General features: G+C 46.3%; 1 protein-coding gene across 1 annotated transcript in view; it reads right to left on the reverse strand.

Annotated features, from left to right (window-relative positions):
- The window catches only part of ERN2 (endoplasmic reticulum to nucleus signaling 2), a 44,961-nt gene that overhangs the window by 16,589 nt on the left and 15,351 nt on the right, over nt 1-13,021 (reverse strand). The window contains exons 4-9 of the mRNA XM_063430531.1: nt 12,327-12,399; nt 10,659-10,731; nt 9,564-9,686; nt 6,764-6,865; nt 6,289-6,550; nt 5,335-5,413 (exon numbers count right to left, since the gene is read on the reverse strand). Coding sequence (XP_063286601.1) covers nt 5,335-5,413; nt 6,289-6,550; nt 6,764-6,865; nt 9,564-9,686; nt 10,659-10,731; nt 12,327-12,399 — 712 coding nt within the window. The remainder of the gene's footprint in view (nt 1-5,334; nt 5,414-6,288; nt 6,551-6,763; nt 6,866-9,563; nt 9,687-10,658; nt 10,732-12,326; nt 12,400-13,021) is intronic.

Below are 13,021 nucleotides of genomic sequence, written 5' to 3' on the forward strand. Positions count from 1 at the left end.
GAGACCCGCAATCGGGATGTGACTTCCACGTATCGATGCAGGGTGGACACCACGCAGAGAAGCGGCTCTGTAGGGAAAAAAGGGTAGAAGACCGATGTGGAATCGGATTTCGTACGGCGTGAAATTTGGAAGGTAACTCCCTCTGGGGAGACCGAAAAGGCATCGATGTCGAATGCTCGTACGTCCGAGACTCTGCGGAATGAGACCAAACAAAGTAGAAGTGTCAGTTTAGCTGATAGCTGTCGGAGCGAAAGTCTGTTGTTGTCCGGCCAGTCCCTAATGAATTGTAGAACGATCTCGACATCCCATAGTCGGGAGTATTTAGGTTTTGGAGGCCTCTGTAGTCTGATGCCTCTGAGAAGACGGCATACCAGTGGGTCTTTTCCAACGGGGATCCCCTGGGTCGGAACGTGGGCTGCCGAAATAGCGGATCGTATGACGTTGAGGGATCGATAAGATCGGCCCGTGGAGAAGAGGTGCGAGAGGAAATTCAAAATGGCTGTTATAGGTGCCGTAAAGGGATCGAAATTCCGTTCACTGCACCAAGTAGACCAGGAGTTCCATGCTGATAGGTAACATCGTCTGGTTCCTGGTGCCCATGAGTCCCAGAGGAGGTCTCGAGACGTTTGCGATAAGTCTTCGGTTTGCCAGGCTCCCCTGAAAGTGTCCAAGCCATCAGCGTGAGACGGCCTTCCAGGATGAGCGGGTGTTGGTTCCCTTTGGGATCCGTAAGGAGTGTCGGGTAGGACGGTATGAGGAGAGGATCCTTGTAGGCTGCTGCCAGAAGATCCGGAAACCATGGTTGGCCCGGCCATAGGGGTGAGATGAGGATCAGGGACCCGCGTTGGGTCTTCAGGTATTGCATCGTCCTCGCCACCATGGCGAATGGGGGAAAGGCATACGCCCCCGTGGGTGGCCAGGGTTGTAGAAACGCATCTACTGCCTTGCTCCCTGGATCTGGGAGCCAGCTGAAGTACTCGTCTGTCTGCCTGTTGTTGCGTGAAGCGAAGAGGTCTAGGTGGAGGGGACCCCTCCTGGCCGAAAGACGTTGGAAGATCGCTGGGTCCAGTCTCCAGTCGCTGTTGTCCCGCCAGTGGCGTGAGAACCAGTCCGCTGTCAGGTTCGTGTCTCCCGGGAGGTATTCTGCCACCAGGGAGATTCTCCGGGGTAGGCAAAATTCGAAGATGTCCTTCGTGATTTTTGATAGGAGCCGGGATCGTGCTCCTCCCAGGCGATTGATGTAGCGGACCGCTGAGACGTTGTCCATCCGGAGGAGGATGCAGCAGTCCGTGCGGTCTTTTGCCAAGCTGCGGATCGCAAACGACCCAGCCAGGAGTTCTAAGCAGTTTATGTGGAGGTTGGTTTCTTGTGAAGTCCAAGTGCCTCCTGTCGATCCGCCCTCGCCTGTGGCGCCCCAGCCCCAAAGGCTGGCGTCTGATTCCAGAATGATGTCGGGAGAATTCCCGAAGATGGCTCGGCCGTTCCAAGCCTCCATGCTGTCCAACCACCATCCGAGTTCTTCCTTGATTTCTTCCGTTACCGGAATGTTCTGGTCGTAGGAAGGGTTCTGGCGAAGAAAGGAGGCCTTGAGATGTTGCATCGCCCTGTAGTGTAGTGGGCCTGGGAAGATCGCCTGAATCGAAGCGGACAGTAGGCCCACTATCCGAGCTAGGGTGCGGAGGGGAATGGTGTGGCAGCGGATGACCCTGCGTAGTTCCTTCTTGATGGCTGTGATCTTCGAGCCTGGGAGTCGTAAGGTGCTGGTCCTGGAGTCTATCTCGAAGCCCAGGAATTGAATCGTCTGAGTTGGGGATAGTTCCGATTTTTGGTAATTTACCACGAAGCCTAGGGACGTCAGGAGTTGAATGGTATATCGTGTGTGTTGCCTTAGACTGTACCTGTCTGAGGAGAACAGTAGCAGGTCGTCCAGGTATATAATGCACCGAATTCCTTGCGTTCGTAGTCGTGATACAACTGGTTTGAGAAGCTTTGTGAAGCACCACGGTGCTGAGCTGAGGCCGAAAGGGAGGCATGTGAACTGCCAGGGTTGGTTTTGCCATAGGAATCTGAGGAATTGACGGCAAGATGTGTGGACGGGAACCGACAGGTAAGCGTCCTTGAGGTCTAGCCTCGTAAACCAGTCCCTGTCTTGTAGAAGATCTCTCAGAAGATGGATGCCCTCCATCTTGAAGTGCCTGTACATCACGAAAGCGTTGAGTCCCTTCAAATTTATAACCGGACGGAACTCCCCAGATTTCTTCTTTACTAGGAAAATGTTGCTGAAGAAACCCTGTCCGTCGTGAGCCGGTTCTATCGCCCCTTTCGTTTGGAGCTCTCGTAGTTCGTCGTCGATCAGACGGCGGTCCTCCTGGGAGCATTGAATGGGGTGCGGAGGAGTGAGTTGGTAGGGGGGTTCTACGAAGTCGATGACGTAGCCCCGAACTGTCTGGAGGATCCATGCGTCTGTGGAGATGGTTATCCATTCCTGAAAAGACAGAGCAATACGGCCTGCAGTATAAGGGGAAAGTGACACAAGAGGCATGATGTTGCTTACCTGTGGGGAAGCGTGCTCTGCCACGGCTACGAGGTCCTCTGCCTCGGTCTGCTCCTCGGGTATAGGAGAATGGAGGTCTGGAGCCCACTTCTGGGTAGAAGGGCTGTGGTCTGTATGACCGGGGGCCAGAAGGCCAGAATCGGCTGGCTGCGCGGCCCCTGTAGCGGCCAGCCCGTCCAAAAACACCCCGACTGGGGTAACCTCTGAAGACTCGCTTCATGGATGTCTGAGCCTTATTCAGGGACGTAAAAATATTGACATGCTTGTTCAGCTCTTTTAAGAAGGGTTCCCCAAATAGTTTGCCCTGTGCCAACGGTCCCAGTTCTTTGGTGCCCAATTCCACCAGTTTTCCGTCAATACGGAGTAAAGCTGCCTTGCGCCTCTCAGAGGAGAGTGCTACGTTGGTATTGCCAACGAAACAGAAACACCTTTGTGCCCATTCTCTGATGTCATGTGCCCATTCTTTGACCATGCTAGAGTCAAATTGATCGGCCCTAGTGAAAGCATCGTCTGCTAGGTATAGTATGCGGGAGAGCGGGCCGATGGCGTCCAGCAGTTTGTCTTGGACCCCGTGGAATCCCTTCTCCACGCCCCGTCGGGGGTCTCGGCCACCTCGGGACATAAAGGTGTTCATCACCTGGTCAAACTCCGGGGTTTGAGTAACATGGTCGGGAAGTGAGGGACGTGGGCATTCCGAGCGTAGACGGTTGCGCACCGTTTTATCCAGTGGTTTGCGAAGCCAGCGGTGCATAAATTGGGAGAGGTGGTCGGGGGGTGTCCAGTCCCCGGAGCGTGGGTGGCGGATATTGCGAGGGTCAAAAAGACGTTGCCCTGTGGGGTCTAGGATGGCCTCGTCTTCCTGGGTAGGAGCGAGGTCGTCTGGTAGCTGACTGTGATCTAGGAAGGTGCCTCGTAAGAGGCCCGTATGGGAGCCGGAGTCCGAGTCCCAATTGTCATCTTGCGGATCAGAGTCCGCGGCCTGCCACTCGTCTAGTACGGCCATAGAGTGTGAGTGTTCTTCCCCCTCATCCGAGGAGTAGTGGGCAGGTGTGGGTGGGGCTGGTCTATGGCGTTTGGGTGCTTTACCCTTAGCTGGAGTATCGCCCGCTTTCTCACCTTTCCAGTGGCGTTTGGCGGGGCGAGGGTCTGCCAGTACGTGTGACTCTGAGGCCTCAGAGTCCTCGTCTTGAGGTAGCGTGAGCGTGGCCTTTTTGGGTTTGTCGGTAGATGCCGACATGACTCTGGACAGTGCTTTCTCCATAGAGGTGGAGATGGCTTCTGCAATCATGGACTGGAAGTCCGCAGGTGTTTGAGATGTTTCCATAGTGGTTATGGTGTTGGCACAGGGTAGATGGGCTAGGGGTCAGCAGATATAATATGCACTCAAAAGAGTAATAAGATCGGTAGTAACACCCCAGCAGGGTGTGATGTAGTGTAGGTACAAGTACCAATACTCGAAACCCCAGCAGGGTAAATTGGGTTTTCTTGCTGGGCCGCACCCAGAAATATATGTATAATAACTGAGAGGATGGCACGAAATCCACCTTAAAATGACATCAATATGGGGTTGGGATGCCCCTGTAGTATATACATATATGTGTAGGTGGCACGAAATCCACCTGATGGCAGCAGTGCATTAAGGGCTTCACCCTGTTGTAATAGATGGTGGCACAAAATCCACCCGGTCAGTGAGTAGGAATAGGAATAATAATAACAGTGGACTCACCACTGAGGAAGGGCCAGCAGCCTCTTTATCCTACAGAAAAACGTCTGTGACCCCTGCTTGAACAACGAAGGAGAGCTGAAGAAAGGATATCGACTACTGGATGAGCTCTGCAGGCCGACACTGCGGAGATCGAGGAACTCCCAAAATGGCGGCCGTGAATCTTGCGAGCCGCGAGATCCAAGATGGCCGCCGGAACAAAAACCGGGAGAGAAGTTTCCCGGCTTGTCGGCGAACAGAATGCGGCTGGTGAGCCGCGAGGGAGTGCTAGGGAACAGGGTGAGCGTTACCCTGAGGGAGAAACAAGCTGGGGAGACAGCGAAAAACGAGGAATGAAAAACGGAGGTATCCTGAGGGGAAAGTCTAACACATATACACATATAAACGTAAATAACGAAAATAAACTTAAAATGAAAGGGGAAAAAAAACCCCCAGGATAGAAGGGAGAAGATTCCCAGAAGAAAACAGAATAAGGAAATCGAAAATTAGCATATAACATAGAGAATACAATCTAAATAAAAGGGAAGAGCCTGAAACTCTGACCTGTCTGCTGATGGAGCAGTAAAGAAAGAGGGGGAGGAGCCTCATCACTGTGAATACTATACCTCCTACTATTTTTTGATTGGTTAATGTTTTCACTCCTTTTCTTTACTGCTATTTGGAGTTAGTAAAGAGAGTTAATGCAAAATATGAAGCCTCCTGTCATGTGGTAAAATTGAGCAGCTAGACTGCAGGGGCACGCCATATACACCAACACTGCTTTATTTAACTAAAGTTGATTTTATGTTTAGAATGCCCCTTTAAGACGTAGGATTTGGGTGCTCAGAGTGTCCCATATCTTTAAATAGTTCAGCTGTTAGACACATTGATTCTTACACAACATTACCCAGCAGGCACCTGCTCTTAGATTTCTATATGGATTTAAAAAAAAAAAAGAAAAAATTATCTTTATTACACTTTTCATAAGCACTTGAAATTTTATTTAAAAAACCAAATATATATTAGTAAACAAAAAAAAAAAAACTAAATAAATAGAGGTAAGAAGTATTGGTCTCACCACAACAGCGACTCCCTCGTGGATCAAAGAAGTGGATGCGTAAAAACCTGACGCTTGTTTACCCACATAAACAGATGGCCTGTGTCCAAGCAATAGAAGAAAAAAAAAATATATCAACATTTTTACCACTCCAAATAGACTGTTTAGAGCTATTAGAAGGGCTGCAGAAAGATCCAAGCACAAAAGTGGATCACTATTACGTAGCAGGTATAAGAAATACTAAAAAGGTTAGCAGTGCTTATGCAAAAAAAATACAGTTTAATACATTCCAATGCCACTTAAAATAAAATAAGTCATTATTATTATTATTGCCATTTATATAGCGCCAACAGATTCCGTAGCGCTTTACAATATTATGAGAGGGGGGGGATTTAACTATAAATTGGACAATTACAAGAAAACTTACAGGAACGATAGGCTGAAGAGGACCCTGCTCAAACGGGCTTACAGTCTATAGGAGGTGGGGTGTAAAACACATTAGGACAGGAAATAGCAATCAAATAAGGTGGGAGTGAAGCAGAACTGGAGGAGAGAGTAGAGTGCTGCTCTTTAGGAGAGAGCAAGAGACAGGTATGTGAGGTAGAGGTTAGTCTGGGAGGCCATACATTTTAAGGTACTTCTTAAACGATTGAAGACTAGGGGAGAGTCTGATGGCGGTAGGCAGGCTATTCCATAGGAAGGGAGCCACCCGGGAGAAGTCCGGCAAGCGTAAGTTTGCATAGTCAAAGTCATAGCTTTTGCATAAAACAAATATTTGCAGAATGCTGCACCATATATCTGTCTCTTTAGCCACACACTCCCCAGATTAAAGTGATTCCTTTTTGATTTTTTTTTTTAAGACATTTTTTGTAAATAGAGGTAATGCATGTCATGCCTGTAAGGAACTGATTTCATTATAGTAAAACGCGTTGGCGGGTTGCATTCCATGTCGCTGTGAATGGAACGTTCACTTACAATAGGTGCGTCTTGGTGCTGCTGAGGTCTTGCACAGCTTGATAGTTCCATTTGATGAGCCGGATGTCATGAGAGTTGAAGGTCAAGTAGCGCAGGGTTTCCATGGCAACATTGAGGTGCGGAATACGCCGCAAGCTGTCCTGGTGCCAAAGGAAGAGTCCGACGACTGGAGAGCCATAGTTCTGCATCCACAGCACCTCCCCACTGACTTTATCAGCTGTGACCAGCATACCATCCCCAGTGGACGCAAAGTGCGCCATCTCTGTGTAGACAACAAGGTGCTATTAAACTGCACAAACAAAACAAGTTGGAAAAACTGCTGATCATCACAATTACTCCAAATCAGCTTTCGCACAAGTTTTTGCAATTTCAATTCACTACAAGACACGGTTTAGAGAAAAAAAAAAAACACCCTCTAATAGTCAACTCTTTGCTTATCTACCCCCAAATTATCTTCTTACCCAGAATTACTTACTGTATTCATAGCTCTCATCACAAAAGGGTGCAGAGTAGTCGAGGTAAGTGGCATTCCAGCGCAGTTCGCGTGACTTTGTGTCATACATTGTTATCATGTACTCTGGAGAAGACAACAGAGCCCGGTCAGACACAGCAAGTCACGCTGACAACTCTTTTTTTACAGCAATATTGTCCCAATGAACATAGTTCAGCTAGATCCTTGTAAACTTATTTGAGCAGGGCGCTCATTCCCACCTCCCGCTGTTCATCTTAGCATGTCCTGATTAGCTTGCATGGTTTATTCTATATTTGAGTTGTACTGCACAGCGTCCATGTTCTGTTGGCGCTATATAAATAGTAAAAATACTTTTACGGGGGCGGGGCCTGACCACTGACTGGAGCGGTCGCAGGTTGCAGAGGCTCCCGAGCAATGCGACAATCTTGACCATTTCCACCTGAACCAAGGCAGATTTAAGGTCCCTGAGGCCACCCACTGCCAGGGAAGCTCGAGACGAACCCGCAGACACCAAGCATGAAGGGGTCCCGGACCGCGCGACCCACCAAGCTCTCGAGGCCACGAGGCACGGGCGCCATGGGAGAGACGGCCGCTCTCCTGCCGCCACGACCCTATGTGGACCCTACACGGAGCCCCAGTTCCCCCCCCCTTGGACCGGTGGGGGTTATCCCGGTCCGCTTAAGCATGGCATGTGGGCTATCGGAGGCTGAAGGCGGCACGCATGAAGGCAGCACAGGGCCTAGCAAAATGGCGCCTGCAGACCATACTGCCGAGCCTAAACACACCCAGTCCCTACACGAGCGCTTAGACAATCTGTTCCGGCGTTTCTGGGAACAGTTGGAGCAGAGGAAAGCCCAACAAATTACTACATACTACAAGGTGATGAAACCGGCGGAGAGCATGTGGCGGGAAGGGCAGATCCTGGGCATGGCAGTCTCACAACAGCGGGCTGAGCGCCCTTCCAGGCTGGGGGTCACCAGGAGACTACCTCCAAGACACAAGCCACCTCGCAGGAGGGTTACCCGCCGCTGGCGACGGAAGACCACCAGGACCCTCCACAGCGCCCAGAATGGGAAAGACCCGGCCTCAAGAAGGATCCGAGTCTGTGGCCACAGGGTGTCGACTCCGCACGAGACCTGGAGCTGGGGAGCAACCCCCCACCGCATGCAATCCTCCCCCACACCGCAACACCCACAACCGCTGCCTCTGGGGATACCCAGTGAAGGGGCTCCTGACGCTGAATCCCGGAACATTCCAGCACTGGGTATCGGATGAAGCACCCGACGCCGAGCCTCACGGCAGACATACACTGCGCTACGAACTGAGAGCATGTTACAGCTGAAGAACGGTGCAGTATACGCCTTGCCGATACCCTCACTTCTCCACTCCCCTGGCACTGTTGGCAACCCATACCTTGCTGGAATTGGTCCCAATGTAAAAATATATGACCCAGTGACTTCCTGGACAATTTTTGCGCATACCTGCAGTGATAATATTGTTTCAGCTAACTGCCGTTAAGTTGCAAACCCCTACTGAGTGACGCTCCCTATAGTGCTTAGCTTGTTTGACTCACGATAATGTATGCATGTCTAGCCTAGTATGTCCTCCAGTAATGTTAATATACTATATAAAATGGCTACCTGTGTCTTCATGCAGGCACTCCATGATTATCTTTTACTCGTGCACAAAAGCATACTGTTTTTACTATTCCTGCTAGCCTAGCCACTGTTTAGCTTTGTAGATTAGCCTGCAGCTCTGTAAGCTCTACCAATAAGCATTATGTTCGGCGAGGTATGCGAACCAAGCGCCTCATACTAAGTTCAGAAATGGGTAACAAGGTGCTTTTGATTTTGTTCTTCTTGGATTTATTAATCGACAAATGCATACGTGCCCTAGTGAAAACGCCTGTAAAAATAACCCACCTTGTATATCCTATGATATGCTTCCATAGCAATTCTAACCTAATACTCTGTGACGCAGACCTCTTGTATTGCATACATTGAGCCTATCTCGCCTGATGAACCATGTCTCTAACGTCTAACCTATGCACCAGATGTATCCCGCATATCTAACTTGTTCTCCCTTTATATAAAAATGGCTGTATGTTCTATGACCTTATCAACATAATCCCTACGTTCATGGATAAGGCTTTATGCCTCTCTTGCAATGTTAGGTCATGATATATAATGGAACTGTCACATAAGTGCCATTGCATACTATTCAAGCCTGTTTATAATATGTTTTCGTTAATCAACATAAAAACAAAAATGAGGCATTAATATCGCGGAAATGTACACCATCAATGTTATTGCTGTATTAACCCTATATTATGTACCACTTGCACGTTTCCCTTTCTCCATTCTGTAACCCATCTTGCGTGCCTCAATAAAAGAAAGATTGACAAAAAAAAAAAAAAAAAAAAAATACTTTTACAAGAACAACATAAGTTAAACAAATAAGTAATACAATTATAAAACCAACTGTTGAATTAACACAGTCAAGAAGACTTTTTTCGGAGTCCTTTTGAAAAGAGGCAAGTTGCACAAAGTAGAATATCTTATTAAGATATATACTAAAGACATTAACACAGAACAGTACAGACAAAGTAGTGATCGTCACTTAGAGTGACAGACTGTGCATCTGGACCATAAAACGACGTAACTAAATCAGGCAAGGTCATATATAGACATCATCTCTTACTGACCGATAGGTAGGATCTGATACTGGGGTCTAGTATCCTGCTTCATTCTACTCCCAGCTAATACAACAACAAGTATGTGAAATAGTGCGCAACACAACTCACGCGTGCGGCCGATGTACAGGAGCGGCGAGGACGGACACAGGCCGTCTGAAGACTCAGTGGATAGAGTTGTCTGCTTCTCTCCTGATTTGGGATCCACAACAAACCAGGAGTCCTGCTTCTTGCCTGCCCAAGAGAATTACCAGAGTAAGACAACTGCAGGGAGAAGTAACAGGATTTTCGAAATGCTCAAAAGCAGAGCCACTGCTGTCACCACTTCGAGGTTAATGGTATTTGCATCTATTCAGTTTATTGTCCACAAGCCACAAACCATGGGTGATAGGTGTAAAGAGCAGTCCTGGTGACATTTGTAAATCTGGAGCATTTAACATAAACACTCCATTTGTTTCCATGACAACTCCTGTAGATAAAGCATCCACATTATATGATATTTTATTCATAGGTCCTGAGCCAACTATTTATGGGGTATATGTAATGCCGCTATTTCATATATAGAAAAGCATGGAGAGGTCTCCTATTTACAGGAAAACAATATAATAAAATAGAAAAAAACAAGCCCTTAAAGGGACACCCAATACTCCTCCACCAAAGAAAAAAATAATTATTTAGTAGACATACCATGATAAAAACACTCACACATTTAATAAGGCACTTTTTATTGGGGGTATATCTGAAAACAGATTGCAAAAGCTGCGGATTTCTTGTCTGCAGCCTTTGCAAGCCCTCCCCTTCTACCCACGCCCAGACTTTCTGTGACTGTCCAATCACAATGCAGCTCAATGAGAAGTCTTTGCAAAGCAGGTTCTCTCAGCAATTGCTGCCTCTTGAGTTTATCTCCACTGAGCTAACCAAACCAGGAAGTAACAGAACTGGCTGTCTGACCGCTAGAAGGGTGTAACAAGGTTAATTCATAAAATTGTCAATTTCTATTGATATATGCACTATTTGTGAAAATAATAAAGCCACAATTACGTTCACATTTTATTGTCCTTTAAGAACACGGTGAATTTTTATATAATGTGGATATTTGTGTTTTTGTTTTGTTTGAAATCACATATTGTGAAGTTTAGTTAGCAGTATGGTCCGTTTTATACGAAAGTTGTATATAGAATTACAATCACACCCTGGTGTGGCTACCTGTATATAGAATTCCATCCGAGCTTCGACACGGAGACGACTGGACCAGCTCTGGGATGGTGAACGGCAATTTCTAGGGAACACGAGAGAGTGAAGTTTGTTTTTCCTGATTAATAGTCTGTAAATGCACACACACACACACACACACACACACACACCAGTTCTTCCACCAACTATAGCGAACTAATAAAGAGTCAATGACGGACTTTACTAAGTTTACAGAATAGGGACAAGAATGTTGCCACAAAGTGTAAGATGTTGGACGACTTTCACTGATAACTACACAGTCATGTGCCAAAAATAAAAATAAATTTAAAAAAAGTCATTGTATTATATTTTTTATTTAGAGACATTTTTTTGAAAGTTTTCATAAACTAAAGTGAAAAGTTCACTCTACGCACCAAAACCACCACAGTTCACTGTATAGATTATGGGATAAAGGGTCTTTGAGTGCCGTCTCCACAGTTTATCACAAACTATTTTAAAGCTTTTTAACCAAAAAAAATTTTCTGCACCTACAGCTAGGTTTTATTTCTGATGTTTGGATAATACATAAGTGAGCCTCCGTGTTAGTTGTCTGTCCTTGGATGGTAATGATGGGCTGAGCGCGCCATTATAACTAAACTCCAAGTTCTCTAAGACCGTCACGACTGGCGAGAGCTGGACAGCTTATGTGTTTAGTACAACCACAGTGGAATGGGGGCTTTAGGTGGGGCCTAAAAGAGCCCTTTTTTTTTTTTTTTTTTTTTTTTTAAACGACACAATAAAAAAGGAAGATGGTACTGAAACCATTTTTGCATCATAACCTCTACCAAAGGCTGTAGGGGTTGTGGTGTGCAGAGTATTCACTGAAATGCTTTATCAGTGTTTATATTTATACTGAGAATACAAAATAGTTCAGACACGTTGTCTCTAATCTACAGTGGTCTAATTCTTGTAACAAGTCAGTGTTTTACCACTGAACACTAGATGTCCCTCTTTGATCATATGTGCTATGAATGGATATGGAAACAAAAGCCCAGAGGGGAGAAGGGCAAAAATGTGTTTCGTCCATAAACAAATTCATTTGTCCGAATCAAAAGCCTTTAAATAAACAATCAAACCAGTTGATTTACACAATTATTTTCTAGACAGAACGATTAATGAGAATCTGGATTACAAAGAATTTGATTATTTTATGAATGAAATACATTTTTGCACATGTCTATAAGAGAAGCACATATCGATGGTGGACCCGCCTAATGTAGAATTGGGAATGGAGACAGTCCACCAGAAAAGCAGAACAGGAAAAAGGTATGGAAAGAAAGAAATCAAACAAATAGTAAAGATCAATGAGTCAAGCTCAATCCTGACCCAAAATCAGGTAAGTAGCATGAATCAAGAACGAAGGGACACTCCAAGGATCAGAAATACAGACAGCCCACTGCGGAGGCCAGGATACAGAGAATGGGGATTTTAGACAATACAATACATCCAGACACATAGGGAGTGTGGTGGGTACTTGCAAAGCCCCCTATTCACACACTACAAGATAACTGCAAAGCCCAGGATCCCCTGTGTCCCGCAGAACGAGAGCTGGAGGATCCACTGGACAAACAAGGGCAACAGAGGCTGGAGGAGGCAATAAGGCTGAACATGACATATTGGATTTAATGATCCATAACTCACCATGAGCCCTTCTTTATTCCTTCCTCCCAGGATGTACAAGCTGCCGTCACTAGGGTCTGGCAGGAAAGCTGGTCTGAGGAAAAAAGAGCGCAGAGTCATAATTCTGGATACAATGGAACCCCCTCATATAGTAATGGGTAAATCACCTAGATACAATGGAACCCCCTCATATAGTAATGGGTAAATGGGTAAATCACCTGGATACAATGGAACCCTCTCATATACTAATGGGTAAATCACCTATATACAATGGAACCCTCGCATATAGTAATGGGTAAATCACCTAGATACAATGGAACCCTTGCATATAGTAATGGGTAAATCACCTAGATACAATGGAACCCTCGCATATAGTAATGGGTAAATCACCTGGATACAATGGAACCCTCACATATAGTAATGGGTAAATCACCTAGATACAATGGAACCCTCACATATAGTAATGGGTAAATCACCTGGATACAATGGAACCCTCACATATAGTAATGGGTAAATCACCTGGATACAATGGAACCCTCGCATATAGTAATGGGTAAATCACCTAGATACAATGGAATCCCCTCATATAGTAATGGGTAAATCACCTAGATACAATGGAACCCTCACATATAGTAATGGGTAAATCACCTGGATACAATGGAACCCTCACATATAGTAATGGGTAAATCACCTGGATACAATGGAACCCTCACATA

The sequence above is a fragment of the Pelobates fuscus genome, chromosome 8, assembly GCF_036172605.1.
Source record: "Pelobates fuscus isolate aPelFus1 chromosome 8, aPelFus1.pri, whole genome shotgun sequence".
Lineage (NCBI taxonomy): Eukaryota > Metazoa > Chordata > Amphibia > Anura > Pelobatidae > Pelobates > Pelobates fuscus.